The 19735-nt window shown below is 40.2% G+C and overlaps 1 protein-coding gene across 7 annotated transcripts in view; it reads right to left on the bottom strand.

Moving 5' to 3' along the window:
- The window catches only part of LOC124607094 (protein SERAC1), a 276482-nt gene that overhangs the window by 39227 nt on the left and 217520 nt on the right, over positions 1 to 19735 (bottom strand). For all 7 annotated transcript variants that reach the window (XM_047139315.1, XM_047139324.1, XM_047139331.1 and 4 more), the window contains one exon: positions 7857 to 8049. In XM_047139315.1, coding sequence (XP_046995271.1) covers positions 7857 to 8049 — 193 coding nt within the window. The remainder of the gene's footprint in view (positions 1 to 7856; positions 8050 to 19735) is intronic.

Raw genomic sequence — 19735 nt, 5'->3', positions numbered from 1 at the left:
AGGTTGCATTTCATTGGCAGGACACTTAGAAGATGCAACAAGTCCACTAAAGAGACAGCTTACACTACACTCGTTCGTCCTCTGTTAGAATATTGCTGCGCGGTGTGGCATCCTTACCAGGTGGGATTGACGGAGGACATCGAAAGGGTGCAAAAAAGGGCAGCTCGTTTTGTATTATCACGTAGTAGGGGAGAGAGTGTGGCAGATATGATACGCGAATTGGGATGGAAGTCATTACAGCAAAGACGTTTTTCGTCGCGGGCGAGATCTATTTACGAAATTTCAGTCACCAACTTTCTCTTCCGAATGCGAAAATATTTTGTTGAGCCTAACCTACATAGGTAGGAATGATCATCTAAATAAAATAAGAGAAATCAGAGCTCGAACAGAAAGGTTTAGGTGTTCGTTTTTCCCACGCGCTGCTCGGGAGTGGAATGGTAGAGAGATAGAATGATTGTGGTTCGATGAACCCTCTGCCAAGCACTTAAATGTGAATTGCAGAGTAGTCATGTAGATGTAGATGTAGATGTAGATGTACATCCACCCACCACCATAAGTGTTGTGACCAAAATGTGCAGGGGGCCAGCGCTGCATACACCATAACTTGGAGAATACGAAAAAGCAGTTACCTTAATGTGCTTCCTATGAATTGATATTTTTCAAGAAATTAGAAAGCATGTCCAATGTAACACAGAGAGCCAGTGAATCAATATATAATGCAATAGCTCAATGTCCGTCACCACAGTAAATATTATTCTATCTTCTACTCAGGATAAATTAAAATGAAAAACATTGTAACGGAGACATCTTGCACAATTGAACATATTTTCCTGTCCATAACAGAGTTTTAAGGTACATTTGCGTCAATTATCCTATTCAGAGTAGAACTGAATGTATGCCAGTGAATGAGTAGAAAGTTGCTGGTGAGTTCATAATTCTGCTTTGGTAAATGGTTTTTTTCCATGGCTTGAACAATTCTTTTTTTCTCTGACTTCCTATAAGAATGAATTATCGAAACAAGTTAAAACAATTTAACACCCCCCCCCCCTCCCCCCCCCCACCCCCCCCCCCCCCCCACACACACACACACAAATGCACCTAACACACCATGACCACAGCCTCTGGTTGCCTTGGCAAGCGCAACTCACACTTTGTGTCCCACTAACACTCCCTCTTTTTCCTCTGTGTAAACTCAAATCTCTAGTTTTACCTATGTGGTCTTTTCACAAGATATGCATTGAAGGAAAAAATATGTTAATGGACTCTTCTGGGAACATATGCTCTTAGAACTTGAAAAATAAACCACACTGTGATACAGTATGCCTCTTTTTCAGTGACTGCCACTGGAGTCGGCAGAGCATCTCCATGACACTTCCACATTTACTAAATGAACCTGTAATTAAATCTTCTTTGAATCTGCTCTTTTTCCTGTATCAATCCAGTCTGATACAGATCTCACAATGACAAGCAATATTCAAGTATCGGTCAAACAAGAATTTTGTAAGTTACCTCAGTCTTGGGTGGGCTACAATTCCTGAGGATTCTTCCCACGAATCTCAGTCTGACATCTGTCTTATCTATGATAAGATTTATGTAGTCATTCTACTTTAAGTCTGCCCCATTAGCAGAGTGGTCAACGCGATGGAATGCTGCATCAAGGGGCACCGGTTCGATTCCCAGCTAGGTCGGGGATTTTTCTCCATTCAGGGACTGGGTGTTGTGTTGTCCTCGTCCTTGTCATCATGTTGTGTTGTCTTCATCATCAACTCATCCACCGGGGTGGTGACAGGAAGGGCATCCAGCCACCCCTTCAATTAACCTTGCCAAAACAGACAATAACCATGCCGACCCTGTGGAGTGCGGGATGCAGGCACAAGGAAAGAGAGTCATTCTACTTTAAATCACTCCACAGACGTACTCACAGATATATTATGGCTGTAACTGCTTACAATGATTGTTCTGCAATCATGTAATCAAACAATAATGGGTATTTCTGCCTATTTATGCACAATACATTATATTTGTTTATGTTGAAGGTCAATTTCCACTCCCTCATCAAGTGTCAATCCTCTGCAGGTCTTCCTGCATTTCAGTACAATTTTTTTGTGTTGCAACTTCTCTTTTACCAAGCATCACCTACAAGAATCCTCAAGGAACTTCTGGTGGTAACTAACTCTGTTAGCACATATTAGCCATGCTGAACAGTTGGTGTAGTGGATAGAGTTTTGGGTTAGCATGCAGGAGGTCGAAGGTTCGATCCCAAGTTGGGGGTGCAGTTTTTTTATTTGCTAATTTCATTCTGACACTTCATACAGTAATAGGCACTATTTCTTAGGTCACATGTATTGTAAATTTACAACATTTTGTAATGCTGAACATAACAAATACATGGTTAGACAAACAAGAAATATACAGTTGAAACAAATGACCTGTCATAGGACACAATAATTACAAAACAATATAAATTTTGAGATGCTAAAGATGATGGCACAGTACAATAACACAACCTCTACTTGTCATTTATACTAATGTAATATGAGTGCTCAGATGTCACACATTAGCAACCAGTGACAATAATAATGTCCATATTAAGTGACAATGGTTGAAGTAGAGAGGATATAAAATGTAGACTGTCAATGGCAAGAACAGCATTTCTGAAGAAGAGAAATTTGTTAACATCGAGTATAGATTTAAGTGTCAGGAAGTCGTTTCTGAAAGTATCTGTATGGAGTGTAGCCATGTAGGGAAGAGAAACATGGACGATAAATAGTTTGGACAAGAAGAGAATAGAAGCTTTCAAAATATGGTGCTACAGAAGAATGCGGAAGATTAGATGGGTAGATCACATAACTAATGAGGAGTATTGAATAGAATTGGGGAGAAGAGAAATTTGTGGCACAACCCAACTAGAAGAAGGGATCGGTTGGTAGGATATGTTCTGAGGCATCAAGGGATCACCAATTTAGTATTGGAGGGTAGCATGGAGGGTAAATATCGTAGAGGGAGACCAAGACATGAATACACTACGCAGATTCAGAGGGATGTAGGTTGTAGTAGGTACTGGGAGATGAAGATGCTTGCACAGGATAGAGTAGCATGGAGAGCTGCATCAAACCAATCTCTGGACTGAAGACCACAACAACAACAACAACAACAATGACTGCACGACCTTTGCAACAGAATATGTTGTCCTCATAACAACAGGCGCTCAAAGTGACCTCCGTGCACATCCAAAAATTGTGCAGCCCACCTGATCATGCAGCTCTGGAGGTGCACAATCATGCTGGAACCATATCCTCTGTGGAACATGTAGTGGAACACCTTCCAGTGCATCAGGAAGATAGTTTGAGAACAATGTACAATACCTCTGTGCAGTCAAATGTCAGGTAACATGTAGGGGCCCAAACTTCTGTCAACCAATATTCCAGCCCAGATGTTGATGCCAAAACAAACTCGATGTCCATGGTCGCGGGTGACATGCAGGTTAACTTCACACCAATGGTGGGCATTGTACATATTGAAGACACCATCAAGAGTGAATGCTGCCTCATTCCACTATATTATGGTGTTCATGAAGTTGGCTTCCTGTTGTTGTTGGAACCATTCACAGAATCGTATCTGCTGATGGCGATATGCAGGATGCAGATGTAGCATGAAAGCATAATGATAGGGGTTCAGCCCCTGCTCGCACAGCACATTAACAACTGTGCATTGCGAGACATGCAGCTGCCTTGCTACACTACGTGTACTTTGCTGAGGTTCTTGGTGTATGACCTCCAGAATAGCTTATTCAGAAGCTGGAGTATGGCAAGTCTGTGGACGACATCTGTAATGTGATGGTGGAAGGAGAGAACGTGACTCCCAAAGGTGCAGCTCCAGTCGATGAAACAAATTTTTATCTGGATGGTGTCGATGATGATATCCAGCAGCGTATTCACAAGCAGAAACACCAGCCCAATAATCAGATGCACCAAGGACCAGAAGCATACCCACATATTTTTTGCATATACCATATGTCTGCCACACTGGTTTAGAGGTTTACAGTGAGGAAATTTGATACGTGTACACATGTACAATACACAGATACTGTATTGCATGATTCATCTTGACACCACTAATGGTGAAATGTTCGGTTTTGAAGTACACTGTTTCCCTAACAGTAATAGACATGATATTTCCACAATTTCATTGATAGAATAATAATAATAATAATAATAATAATAATTAATAAATAAATAAATAAATAAATAAATAATAAAAGTTAAAAGGAAGTCACGCTTGATCAAGGTCCATGTCACTTTCCATTTTTGACCAGATATAATGTCTGAGAAAAGAAAAAATAATAATAATAATAATACATTTAAAAACATACTAAACAGCTTGTGGTCATCAGACTCAGCACTGAAATACACTCCTGGAAATTGAAATAAGAACACCGTGAATTCATTGTCCCAGGAAGGGGAAACTTTATTGACACATTCCTGCGGTCAGATACATCACATGATCACACTGACAGAACCACAGGCACATAGACACAGGCAACAGAGCATGCACAATGTCGGCACTAGTACAGTGTATATCCACCTTTCGCAGCAATGCAGGCTGCTATTCTCCCATGGAGACGATCGTAGAGATGCCGGATGTAGTCCTGTGGAACGGCTTGCCATGCCATTTCCACCTGGCGCCTCAGTTGGACCAGCGTTCGTGCTGGACGTGCAGACCGCGTGAGACGACGCTTCATCCAGTCCCAAACATGTTCAATGGGGGGACAGATCCGGAGATCTTGCTGGCCAGGGTAGTTGACTTACACCTTCTAGAGCATGTTGGGTGGCACGGGATACATGCGGACGTGCATTGTCCTGTTGGAACAGCAAGTTCCCTTGCCGGTCTAGGAATGGTAGAACGATGGGTTCGATGATGGTTTGGATGTACCGTGCACTATTCAGTGTCCCCTCAACGATCACCAGTGGTGTACGGCCAGTGTAGGAGATCGCTCCCCACACCATGATGCCGGGTGTTGGCCCTGTGTGCCTCGGTGGTATGCAGTCCTGATTGTGGCGCTCACCTGCACGGCGCCAAACATGCATACGACCATCATTGGCACCAAGGCAGAAGCGACTCTCATCGCTGAAGACGACACGTCTCCATTCGTCCCTCCATTCACGCCTGTCGCGACACCACTGGAGGCGGGCTGCACGATGTTGGGGCGTGAGCGGAAGACGGCCTAACGGTGTGCGGGACCATAGCCCAGCTTCATGGAGACTGTTGCGAATGGTCCTCGTCGATACCCCAGGAGCAACAGTGTCCCTAATTTGCTGGGAAGTGGCGGTGCGGTCCCCTACGGCACTGCGTAGGATCCTACGGTCTTGGCGTGCATCCGTGCGTCGCTGCGGTCCGGTCCCAGGTCGACGGGCACGTGCACCTTCCGCCGACCACTGGCGACAACATCGATGTACTGTGGAGACCTCATGCCCCACGTGTTGAGCAATTCGGCGGTACGTCCACCCGGCCTCCCGCATGCCCACTATACGCCCTCGCTCAAAGTCCGTCAACTGCACATACGGTTCACGTCCACGCTGTCGCGGCATGCTACCAGTGTTAAAGACTGCGATGGAGCTCCGTATGCCACGGCAAACTGGCTGACACTGACGGCGGCGGTGCACAAATGCTGCGCAGCTAGCGCCGTTCGACGGCCAACACCGCGGTTCCTGGTGTGTCCGCTGTGCCGTGCGTGTGATCATTGCTTGTACAGCCCTCTCGCTGTGTCCGGAGCAAGTATGGTGGGTCTGACACACCGGTGTCAATGTGTTCTTTTTTCCATTTCCAGGAGTGTACATAATTAGTGGGACCATGGTGATAACACGTACAAATAGTAACTGAGTTTGGACATTATCCGCAAAGCAAGCTGCTAGTCCTACTGGTAATGCAAGGCCCTAACGAAATGTAATGGAGCTGAACGAGGCAAGAACAATAGTTGGTACTAATCTATGAGACCATTGGAGGAGGGTGCAAATAAAATACATTTCGCATGTAGTAGATGAAGTGGTGCAAATAAATTCATGCCCATGATGTGCAAAGGACATCTTTCAAAGCTGACCAATCTTACATTTCTACAGTTGCGGTGTGTTAGTGCAAATGTTTTCTAGAGGACCCACTGCAGTTGCTGTTGAGAATTAAGATGCCAGATACTGCACCATCTGGACTTAAAAAAAAAAAAAAAATCCCTCAACCCTCAGGATCAAACCATCGACCCCCTGCATGCTAAACCAAAACTCTATCCACTGCACCAACTGTGCAGTACGACTAACATGTGCTGACAGAGGTAGTTACCATACATGTGATTACAGTGTTTCCAGATTGCCACTCTTTTACATTCTTTTTCTGTCGGATGTACTCGCCATACGAATTTTGTGAGATACTATTTTATTGCTGGCATGTGAGGAATTGCGCTGTGAAGCCCGAGTGTGCAAATTTCGCTTCACTCTGTGTACTGTAGTGATGTCAGTTTACAAAATGTTAACTTAGGCAGTACTTAAATATGGCTACGTGCTAACAATTCACAGACAATTTCATGTAACATAAAAGAATATTTAGTTTAATAACACATGTAAGAATTTAACACTTTTCCACTAAATAAGTTACAAGTTTCAAAATAAATATTCTTTTATGGAGGAGTAAAACCTAGTCATCCACCTACTATATATAAACTAGTCATCTATATGCTACATCAATACCCTGCAAAGCCGCCTTGTGGTGTGTAGCAGAGGACTTTGGCAGCTTATTTCCAAATTTAGCATTGCATCTGTCAGGTGTTTAATATCATTGGGAAAGTGGTAAAAGATTTTGGTAATGATACTACTTACCCTCTTCTGAGCTAAAGTCAGTTTTAATGAAGACTCATGGAGATCAATGTTTTCTTCTAGTATTGTAGCTATTGATGTTCTTATTCCTCCTGAACTCTAATGGGTTATGTATAACAAACTTCAAGAGAGAAAATATGTACAGTGAGGCTGGAGTTAAAACACCTAACTCCTTAAACAACTGTCTAAAGATAATCGAAGGTGAGCACAATGTTTTATACTTATAACATGTTTTCATGTCACAGAGGCAATTTTACTTAAGACGAGTTACTCCAGATCATAATTCCACATGACATCAATAAACAAAAATAATCAATGAGTAGCATGGAGAGCTGCATCAAAACAGTCCTGGACTGAAGACCACAACAACAGCATGTTAACATACTGATTTCTCTCTCTCTCTCTCTCTCTAAGGCTGCAATAACATGAAGTGCAAAATTAACTGAATTCAGTTGTTTAAGAAGCTCCACGATGTGCCCCCCCCACCCCACTCCCATCTCTCTAATTTAAATTCTCGTCAGTACATACACCAAAAACTTGTGAAGATTACCTCTTGCTTATTTACTTCTGATGATTCTTAAAATGTATCACTGGTGTTGTACATACACATGTGCGGATATGACTATGCTACATTTTCTCAAAATTGAGAGAGATCATTTGCATGAAATCTGTCAACAAATCTTTTACACAAATATTTAAAATATGGTTTGTTTCTGTATATCTATTAGTACTGATTATAACACTTGGCTCATCTGCAAAAAGAACTAATTCTTATTGCTATGTATTAAATGGAATGTCATTAATCTACATAAGAAACAACAGAGCATCCAATATTACACCTTATGGATCTCAATTAATGCCACGCTTCCTCCCTCCTTCCCTTCCTAAAAAACCTGTCTTCAGATGAAGAGTAATGAAGTAAAACATCCTGCATTATTTTTGTAAAGTATGACATGATCCATTTGTTATGAGTACAATATATAACACAATACATACCCAGTGAAAGAATATGGCCCACATGCAGTTATATTGGTACTTAATGGACAATCTTCCATCACTATTTCAAAATCATTTCCTATCTCATTCCATTCTTCTTGCTTGAGTTCGGTAACTTCTTCCAGAAATGCCCTTGTTTTCTCATCACTAATGCTATGACTTGAGTTTAATGGTGAAGTATTCCGATCTACCACTTGAAAGACAGACAATAATTAATTTCCAGTACTGTGATTCATCAAATACATAAGTGAGGTAACAATAGAGGATTTTTTAAAGTAATAACTTTTAGTGTAAGGTAGCAGCTACGCCTTTTCAGACTTTTTCTGTCTCTGTAACATTACTGCCTCATCATCAAACCAACGAAAAAAAATAACAAACAGAGATAGACACTGCATTACATATTTTCTTGTATACTGAAAATCAAATATTATGCACAGCGTTCAACTGTAATAAAGATGACGCCACCTAGTCAATGCAATTTTTTAAAAATCATGTTAACAACGCAGACAGCTGTCAACTACTGTATGTTCTTTTATTTTGGATGAGAGCAATTTGGGGATAGGTCAACACAAGTTGTTTAGACCACTTGGCTTGTTTCAGGAAACAGGTGGTCAGTATCGTCAAGGGTAGTGAGTTACCATCAACAAGCTGATGCAGCTGCTGTAGGAGATTCTGTTGATGCATGTATAGGTTGCAAAAGTTTGTATATACATTTGCATTATATGATGCAACAGAAATTGAGCATAAAAGCAAGTTACGAAATATCACGTGCTTTGAGGTTATTTTATCTAGTTCTTGACACGATAATCAGTTTTAAGTAAGGGAAAAATGGATGAAATGATTTGAAGTTTGGTGTTATGACATCAATACACACAAAAACAAAACTGATTCTATATACCTGATGGTTATAATTAAACTTTCCTGATTTAAAATGCTATAACATGGAAACTAATTACTGAATGAGTACCAGTCTTGGTAGCATTCAAGGACATCGGGAAGAGAAATAACGCAGTCAATTCAGTTGATACACTTTTAATGTGCTGCTACAGTACATCATACCATTACATATCGGTACCATTACTGCTACAAAAGAGGCTCAATACGGTACCCATCAGTGTCCAGAGCAGTCTGAAAGCGCAAGATTGCATTCTGCAGAGCAGAACATAGCATGTCCATAGGTATGCTGGCTACCTCTCTTGATATGCTGTGCTTCCAATCAGCACATGTGTGAATGTTCTCCTGGTAAAACCCGTCCTTCAGGTAGCCCCACAACCAGAAATCACAGGGAGTGGGCTCTTGTGTGGGTACAATTTGAGAATGGTTCAAAGCACCTTCCAAACAGTGAACCATGGGATGTTCAACTGTCGTGATGCACTGCTTGTGCTGTCAGAGATTAGTGGGTTATCTTGGAGCTCGGATTGGTGAATTTTAATGGAAGATTTGGGAATGAAAAGGATTCCACAGGTTCTGACCATCAATCAAAAGGAATGTCATGTTGAAACATGTCGTGCTTTGAAACGACAGCTTGAAGCTGAGCCAGATTTTTCTGTCAAAGATCATTACCAGTGATGAGTTATGGTGTTATGATTATGACCCAAAAACAAAGCAACAATCAAGCCAATGGAAGATGTCATTGTCACCCCATCCAAGAAAATGTTGTCAAGTCAAATCCAATATCAAAACAATGCTGATTTGCTTTTTTTTTTATGCCAATGGCATAGTACATTCAGAGTTTGTTCCGCCAGGTCAAATGGCCAATCAAAACTTTTATTTGGAAGTTTCAAGAAGATTGTGCAACAATGTTCATCAAAAAAGACTCGATTTGTGGCAGACAAGAGGCTGGTTCTTCCACCACGACAATGCACCAGCACACACAGCCATCTCTGTTAGACAGTTTTTAGCTAAAAATGGCATGGTTCCACTGCCCCATGCACCTTACTCACCTGACCTTGCTCCGTGTAACTTTTTCTTATTTCCAAGCATGAAAAGGATAATGAGGATGCCGATTTCACAACATTGAAGAAGTCAAGAAAAAAAAATGAGGGAGGAGACTGTCAGCCATTTCTATACATGACTAAAAAAAAATATATATCGAACAATGGAAGCACCAATGTGACAAATTTATGGGTTGTAATGGAGAGTATTCTGAAGGGGATAATCTTGTTTTGCAAACAGTTTGAAATTGTATAGCTTTTAGAAAACAATTCTGGTTTGTTTCTGGGTACCCCCTCTTTGCCTAATGGTGAGGCGATCACTTGTGATAAGTGAGAAATCCTGGTTCAAGCCCCAGTTTGGCATACATTTTCCATGTTGTCATTCCATTATACAGCTGACAGTCCCCCATATTCGCAACTGCAAATATATTTCAGTCTTCTGTAGCACCACATGTCAAATGCTTCACTTCTTTTCTCTTCCAGTTTTCCCACAGTCCAAGTTTCACTACCATACAATCCTGTGCTCTTAATGTACATTCTCAGAAATTTCTTCTTCACATCAAGGCCTACAAGTCCTATGTTTGATATTAGTGGACTTCCCCTGGTCGCAAATATGCTTTCTGTCAGTGAAGTCTGCGTTCTTGCTCCGTCCATCGTGGGTTATTTTGTGGCCTACGTAGCAGAATTACTTGACTTCATCTACGTCATGATCCAAAATTCTAATGTCGAGTTTTTCTTTGGTCTCATTCCTGTTATTTTTCATTACTTTCGTCTTTCTTCAAATTACTCTAAAACCATATGTCATACTCATTAGACTGTTCATTCCATTCAACATACCGGTAAATCTGCTTAAGTTTCACTGATGATAGCAATATCACCATTGATCTCACCATTGATAGTGTTTCATCTTGAATTTTAATCCCACGCTTGAACTTTTATTTTATTTCTGTCATGGTACTTCAATGTACAGGGTGAACAGTCAGGGCGAGAGACTACATCCCTAACTTGCACCTTTTTTAATTCGAGCACTTGGTCTTCTTGTCTTATTGTTTCCTCTTGGTTCTTGTACATCAACATTACCTATCTTTCCCTACACCTTGCCCCTATTTTTCTCAGAATTTTGAACATGTTGCACCATTTTACATTATTGATCATTTTTTCCAGGTTGACAAATTCTATGAACTTGTCTTGATTTTTCTTCAGTTTTGCTTCCATTACCAACCACAACATCAGAACCGCCTCGCTGTCATCTTTATATTTCCTAAAACCAAACTGATCATCATCTAACAGGTCCTCAGTTTTCTTTTCCATTCTTCTGTATATTATTCTTGTCAGCAACTTGGATGCAGGAGTTGTTAAGCTGATTGTATGATAACTCTTGCATTTGTCACCTCATGCTATCTTCAGGATTATGTGGATGATATTCTTCTGAAAGTAAGATGGTATATTGTCAGGCACATACATTTTACATGCCAATGTGAATAGTCATTTTGCTGCCACTTGGTCTTAGAAATTGTGACGGAATGTTATCCATACCTTTTGCTTTATTTGATCTTAAATTGTGCAAAGCTCTTTTATATTCTGACTCTAATACTGGTTCCTCGATCTCTTACCTGTTGACTCCTGTTTCTACTTCTATCACATAACCAGGCAAGTCCTCCCCCTCACAAAGGGTTTCCATGTACTCATTCCACCTATCAGCTCTCTCCTCTGCATTTAACAGTGGAATTCCCATTGTACTCTTAATGTTACTGCTTTGCTTCTAATTTCACCAAAGGTTGTTCTGATGTTTCTGTATACTGAGGCATTCTTTCCGACAATAATTTCTTTTTTGATTTCTTCACATTTTTTATGTAGCTATTTTGCATTAGCTTCATATTTATTTCACTCCTAAATGACTTGTATTTCTGTCTTCCTAGATTTCCCTGAACTTCTTATATTTACTTCTTTTGTTGATCAAATGAAGTATTTTTTTTACTCATGGTTTCTTATTCCAACTCCTGTGCTAGTCCTTTTTAGAGATGTGTATTGGACTTCAATTGAAAAGCCTACTGAACTATTCATTATCACAGCACAAGTGTATCTCATTCCACTGCTATATTGCACTTCTTTGCACATTGATTCCTCCTGATTTACAATCCAATATCTGCTTTTGGAATCTTTGCCCGGCCATGATGTATTCTTACTGAAATCTTTCCGTATCTCCCAGCCTTTTCCACGTAAACCTCCCCCTTTTTTGATTCTTTAATGGAGTATCCACTATTACCAGCTGAAATTTATTGCAGAACTCAATCTTTCTCCTCTCTCATTCCTATCATCAAGTCCATATTTTTCTGTAACCCTTTCTTCTACCTCCTCTCCTAATATTGCATTCCAATCCCCTATTATTATTACATTTTCATCTTCCCTTAAGTACTGAATTACATGCTCAATATCCTGATACACTTTCTCTAACTCTTCATCTTCTGCTTGTGACTCTACCATACATACCTGCACTAATGCTGTCGGTGTTGGTTTGCTGTCGATTCTGGAGAAAATAACCCTGCAATTGAGCTACAACAATATCAACAATTGAGCCTCTGCCTTACCTTTCTATTCTAACCATTCCTACTCCTGTTATACCATTTTCTGCTGCTGTTGATATTACTCTATTCCCATCTGATCACAAACCCTTGTCTTCTTTCCATTTTACTTTATTAACACCCACAATATCTAGATTGAGCCTTAACATTTCCATTTTCTGATTTTCTAGCTTCTCTACCACATTAAAACTGACATTCCATGCACCGACTCGTAGAACATTATTGTTCCAGAAGCCTGTCTACACATCCACAACTGAGAAATACTTTGCAACATTCAAGCAGTCTAGGAGGTCATCAATGGATGGCAATAGACTGACATCTTTCTTCATGATTTTGTTCAGCTGTCAATGTAGAAATACCATGTACCACCATTCCCCTACACAAGGAGCACAGGAGAGGCCCAAGGGCTCTCTGAAGGTTCAGTGATGTCATCTTGCATCTTCTCCACTTCCTTTTGAATTTAACAGCATCCAAAAACAGATGCAGAATAGCTATCACTTGCCACCATTGTTCCTCAGTCAGGTCAGATGCTACTGGCAGTTCGAAGGTAACTTCCTCACCTGCATTGTTGTCAATGACACTAAGCTGCCTTTCCTGGACCAGTACAGCCGCCACTATGCTCAAACTTAAGCATGAATTGTGGCTGCTTGTCACGTTTAGTGATTGAAAGTTCTTCCAGACCCCAACAACACTGACGATCGGTGGCGGCATGTGAGAATATGCAGCTTTTTGCAGTCAACATAAGCTCTATACTTTAGCTCATCACATGACTGATGACTGGAGCTAGTCTTGTTGATGATTATGGGATAACAATGTCTTCAACAGCAAACAAATGCACAGAGCTACCTTTATTATGCGTGCTTGTTGAAATACCCTCGTCAATCTGGATATCTGATTTCCCACAGCGTATGACAGCTTGTGATGCCTGCAAGAAATCCCATCTGAGAACAACATTACGACTACATTCTGTTACAAGACAAATTCAATAGGCTGTGTTTTGTCATTGACAGTTATTCTTGCAATGTACTTTCCTGTCAGCTGGACATATTTTCCCTTTGCAACTTTTAGCACAATCATTTTCATGTCATGGAACATAGTCTCCTTTAGCTGATGGTGATAACCATTACAGAGAAGGAAGCCACTGAGTCAACTAGTAGCTGGACTGGTTGGCTTTGATGATGCCAGTGATATTTCCTGACATCTTGGTAATTGCATCTCTGGTGGACTCACCTCCATAGAGAGTTTCCTTGCGTAGTTTTCCTGATGTCAGCAACTATTCAAACAGTTGATACCAACTATTCAAACAGTTGGTACCACTGTACGGTGATGGGAAATGCCTGTGGCATGTTGGGATCACCACATTCAGGTTACGGCAATGGGCTTCATCCCAGAAGTCGACTCTTAATTGTCTGCAGTTGACTGTCATGAATAGAACTGTTGTGATATTTGACATCTAGCAGTGTAATCATCAAAAACTCATCTTCTTTCTCTGTAGTAATGTACAATGTGCTCAGTGCACCCACAAAGGAAATAGTACGGTGTGTTGTCCTCTGTTCTCCAAACGTCTATTGTTCCACAGGGCACTGGACTTTGCATAGGAGTTGGTTGTATCTATGTTTGTCAGGTGCTGGGTTGTTATTGGACAGCTGCAGCCTAAGTCTGGGTTGGCTGAGTCCAGTATTCTTGGTGCATTTGACTGGTGATGCGGATTAGTGCTACGGATTGATACACATCTTCTTCAATATTATCAATTGCCTCCTGATGTACTGGACTGACTTTCATGTCTGATATTTCTTACGTACATGGTCCAGCAGTTCTGGTTATCATTAAATGCTGTATCTCTTCACCTACTACCTGGCATATGAGAGAAGTGAGGTTGTGATGGTCTCCTGTAACTGCCACAAGGATCACATTCTACAGCTGGTCATACTTGTTTCAGCCTATTCTTTCCTGACGCATTTCCTCTATGTACTGGCACCACTAAATGAATCCATTGACTGTTGTGATATCATTTACCAGAAGAGCTCGGAACATGCATTCTGCAGTTCCTTTCATCATGTGTGAGATTTTGTCAGCATGTGTCATATTTGGATTCACAATGTGGTCTAAATTTTTGATAGCGATTTAAAGTGAGAAGTAGACATACAAACTTCCCACTTCTTTTATACAAGGTGATTTACTTGAGATTTGCAGCCGATCTTCTTAGCCGGCTAGCTGGCAGCTGGAATACTCACTTGACTTTGTCTCCATAGAATGATGCTAGGTACGAGAATATTTAAGCCTCTCTCTCTACTTGTGAAATAAGTAGATACACGAACTTTACTTTTTGTTAACCAACGGTGTATTTGAACTCCATGCTGAATAAAATTCTTACTTTACCCATACATATATGACTTCCAGTAAATCATTCACTCCATCCAACATCAGAAACAAATTTAATTACATTTATAAAAGAGCTGGCTTAATAACCATGACTCTGCTTCACATGAACCATAAAAAAAGGCCTTGCCTCTACCAAGGCTGGATTAGGAGTTTACAAGATTACTTTTTCAACTGCTCTTCTTTCACATAACAATAGTCAATGACACAATAAGCACAGAGCTGCATAAAAACTCCATGGTTCTTCCTCTAAAACCTCTATGGATTGCCCGACAAGGACATGTCGATGCCGTTCGGCTGCCGCATATACTTTCTTTTTGCGACTGACTTTAAACCTGCACACACAAACATGTGACGCGTGGTAGGTAGGATTTTACCATCCCACACTCGTATCTAGAATATCGTTTGTTTGAGACGGTAGAAGGCTGAATGGTTCTATAATTTACACATAAATTCTCTAATCACTACAGTGGCATAGGCCCAAAACTTTTTGTGTGTAGGACTGTGCCATTCCCGCATAATGTTGAGCCCCGTTTTTCAGTTGTTGGTGATTGTTACCAAACACTTTCTTCAATTTGGTCTGAAATTTAACGCAGCTACCGAACTTCTCTTCATTGTTTTTGAGCCACTGCTGAACTGTGATGCCCAAGTAAAAGTACACACTTAACAAAAACTTCATCTCAGACTTTCTGCATATTTTACAACTTGGTCAAATCTTTTAGCCATTTTGTTCGGTTCTGATCCACATATGAAAAAAACACTGATGGATGACTGAAGCACAGCTGACTTACTGCTGGCTTGGAATCAATTGGTCTCAAGAATATAAGTACTATGGGCATGATGTACTGGTTGTAGTCTGGTTCCTGTCTTTACTGACAACTGGAGTCACAATGATGTAGCTGGTTTGAAGCACCTTGCATTTTCACCAAATAATGTCACATTATAATCCACAATTAAGTCCAAATCTGGTGGTAGGGTTATCAATGATGTACCACACTTAGTCGTCGATAAAGTACCACACTTAGCACTGAAAGCAGGTTATTACAGACACCAATGTACATACAGTCAGAACAGAACTGAATTCCAGGATGGAGAGTGCTCTACTTAAATAAATATTCCAGTCTATGCAAATATTGCAAACATAAGATATTTTAAGAACCTTCCAGAAGTGGTAAATACTAATAACATGATTCGTGGTGGTCAGGTTCAAACTGGTGATCCACAGCGCACCAGCCAGTGACACTAACTGCTACGCCACACTCTATGCTCGGCAGTTTGCAGCACTAGTCTTACAGCACTATGAAATCAGTTTTCTTTTTCAATGAGTGAGAGACAATACAGAGGAAATGAGGAGAAAGGATAGCTAACATCTAGAATCAAAGTATCTTATGCAATGCAGAGTACTATCTCTAATCAAGATTTAAAGGTATATAACAAATAATACTGTAAAACTCTTCAATGTATTATCGAAATTTTAAAAAAACATGTACAAATCTTAAAAACCATGGGCTATGCATAAAAAAATTACAAAATTTTAAAGACAAGTCAAAGGAAATGTAGACCATCATTCATCACAAAATAATTAAACACAATAAGACAAAGACATTTAACTCTCTGATGACTATGGCTGCAAGAAAAATTATGTTGGATTCAAATCATTGTCCTAAAAACTCGACTAATTCTTCCTAATAGTAGTTGGAAGTACAAAGGGGAAAAAAATAAACAATCAGAAACAGGCCCATTAGATTTACATGGACAGGCTATGCATACTCCACCAATAGGTATCACTGTTGTCAACTCAACCACCACAGGAACCACTAAAATCATTAAGTCACCCTTCTGGCTGTGAGGTTGGCAATGTCCAACACAAGGTAGTACACCCCTCACCTAGAACTGCCATCTTTGCAATAAGTCAATGAGTCAAGGTGTATCTCCTGAAAGATTTAAATCCTTAGTAATGTCCACTTAGAAAAGAAAAAGCCCTCTAACTTATTATAAACACATTTCCATTCTTCCAATCTTATCAGGAATTTTTGAGGTAATGGCTTAAATGCAGAATATTTGTGACCATATCAAAACCTTCTGCTCCGTTCATCACAAAATTTTGCTAGTGTACTGCAACTTTATGGCATTAAAGGAAGCCTTCTTGAATTGATGGAGTCATATCTTGACAACATACAATAGAGAGCCATATTAACAAATGATACCACATGAATAAAACTAAATACAGAGTGGGTAAACATTGAATATGGTGTCACATGATGTTTCGTACTTGGACTACACCTTTTCTGGAACAACATAAATGTTTACCAAAGAGACTGGAGAACTCTTAAAAGCTGTCATGATTACTAATGAGACAACTATACTGATAAAAGGCCCCAACACACTCACACAAGAAACAGCTGTGAGAACAGTGGAACATTCCTATAACTCAATCACGGAAAAACTTACTTCTTATTAAAAATATTGTAACTAGATGGTGCTTATGAAGCAATACTTCATGTATAGCCACCTCTAGTACTGATAAATTATAACTGATAATTACAAAAATAGAATGATGCCTTACAAATCTACACTGAAATATAATTATAACATTTCTCAGCTCTAAAATCCAGATGATGCAATAGCTGATTATCTGCTCTAGCATGGTTCCTATGCAGGTGGGGAGGGTGATAATGCAGTAACAATTACAATTTATGGAGGTACTGTAATGGGATGGTTCAGGCTGTCAATCAACGGTGTGTAGTTACAGACTTTTTTTATTTACTCATGCAAACACATCAGAATCTGTGCAGCCTGCCATGAACTGCCCGAATTATGTTTTAGGCAGGTTATTTTATAAAGGAGTGAGGAGGCAGATAGTAAATTAAATCCAGTCATAATCATAGGCCTAATTTGTTACCTCCTGACTATCAGAATGGATGGTCCTGAATGGTAAGCGTATCCTCAGGTATAACACTAACCTAATAACATTAACAATATTTACATAAATCCCCTTATTGTCAATGATAACAGAGCTGTTAATGTAAAGTGGTTTCTCAACAGCCAATTACTAAAGTTCATATCATAACTCATGGATTAATTTTTAACATGATACAATAGAGACTAGCAGTACACAAAAACACTGAAACAAACCGATCACACAGAATATTTGTACAGCATGTGAAACAAACTCAGTATCATAGTTAAAATACTTGAATTTTTAAAAGTAATTTGTCAGGCTGCAGTGTCAGGCCCAGGATGGACAATGAACCTCTGTGTGTGTGTGTGTGTGTGTGTGTGTGTGTGTGTGTGTGTGTGTGTGTGTGAGAGAGAGAGAGAGAGAATTAGTGCTTCTTTATTCCTTCCATCACTTGTATTCCACCCTAGACGTTACAGCATCAGATTAAAGTTAACTACTATTTGGAAAAATAGTGTTACGTATATTGAATTATATCATGTTTTCATTCATTCTTTTCTTATATGTCAGCTACATGTCCCCCCAATGAACCATGGACCTTGCCATTGGTAGGGAGGCTTGATGCCTCGGCGATACAGATAGCTGTACCATAGGTGCAACCACAATGAAGGGGTATCTGTTGAGAGGCCAGACAAGCATGTGGTTACTGAAGAGGGCAGCAGCCTTTTCAGTAGTTGCAGGGGCAACAGTTTGGATGACTGACTGAGCTGGCTTTGTAACACTAACCATAACGGCCTTGGTGTGCTGGTGCTGTGAACAGCTGAAAGCAAGAGGAAACTACAGCCGTAATTTTTCCTGAGGGCATCCAGCTTTACTGTATGGTTAAATGATGATGGCGTCCTCTTGGATAAAATATTCCAGAGATAAAATAGTCTCCCATTCGATCTCCGGGCGGGGACTACTCAGGAGGACGCTGTTATCAGAAGAGAAAAAAACTGGCGTTCTACGAATCGAAGTGTGCAATGCCAGATCCCTTAATCTGGCAGGTGGGTCAGAAAATGTAAAAAGGGAAATGGATAGGTTAAAGTTAGATATAATGGGAATTAGTGAAGTTCAGTGGCAGGAGGAACAAGACTTTGTCAGGTGAATACAGGGTTATAAATACAAAATCAAATAGGGGTAATGCAGGAGTAGCTTTAATAATGAATAAAAAAAAATAGGAGTGCAGGATAGCTACTACAAACAGCATAGTGAACGCATTATTGTGGCCAAGATTGATACAAAGCCCATGCCTACCACAGTAGTTCAAGTTTATATGCCAACTAGCGCTGCAGATGAAGAAGAGATTGATGAAATGTAGGATGAGATAAAAGAAGTTATTCAGATAGTGAAGGGAGATGAAAATTAGAAGTCACGGGTGACTGGAATTCGATGGTAGGAAAAGGAAGAGAAGGTAACGTAGTAGGTGAATATGGAATGGGGCTAAGAAATGAAAGAGGAAGCCGCCTGGTAGAATTTTGCACAGAGCGTAACTGAATCATAGCTAACACTTGGTTCAAGAATCATGAAAGAAGGTTGTATACATGGAAGAGGCCTGGATATACTGGAAGGTTTCAGATAGATTATATAATGGTAAGACAGAGATGGCCCCGGGAATAGACAACATTCCATTAGAACTACTGATGGCCTTGGGAGAGCCAGTCATGACAAAACTCTACCATCTGGTGAGCAAGATGTATGAGACAGGCGAAATACCCTCAGACTTCAAGAAGAATATAATAATTCCAATCCCAAAGAAAGCAGGTGTTGACAGATGTGAAAATTACCGAACTATCAGTTTAATAAGTCACAGCTGCAAAATACTAACGCGAATTCTTTACAGACGAATGGAAAAACTAGTAGAAGCGGACCTCAGGAAAGATCAGTTTGGATTCCGTAGAAATGTTGGAACACGTGAGGCAATACTAGCCTTACGACTTATCTTAGAAGAAAGATTAAGAAAAGGCAAACCTACATTTCTAGCATTTGTAGACTTAGGGAAAGCTTTTGAAAATGTTAACTGGAATACTCTCTTTCAAATTCTGA

This window comes from Schistocerca americana, chromosome 1 (assembly GCF_021461395.2).
Source record: "Schistocerca americana isolate TAMUIC-IGC-003095 chromosome 1, iqSchAmer2.1, whole genome shotgun sequence".
Taxonomy (NCBI): domain Eukaryota; kingdom Metazoa; phylum Arthropoda; class Insecta; order Orthoptera; family Acrididae; genus Schistocerca; species Schistocerca americana.
Note: the sequence above shows the minus strand (reverse complement) of the source record. Positions and strands in the feature narration are given on the sequence as shown.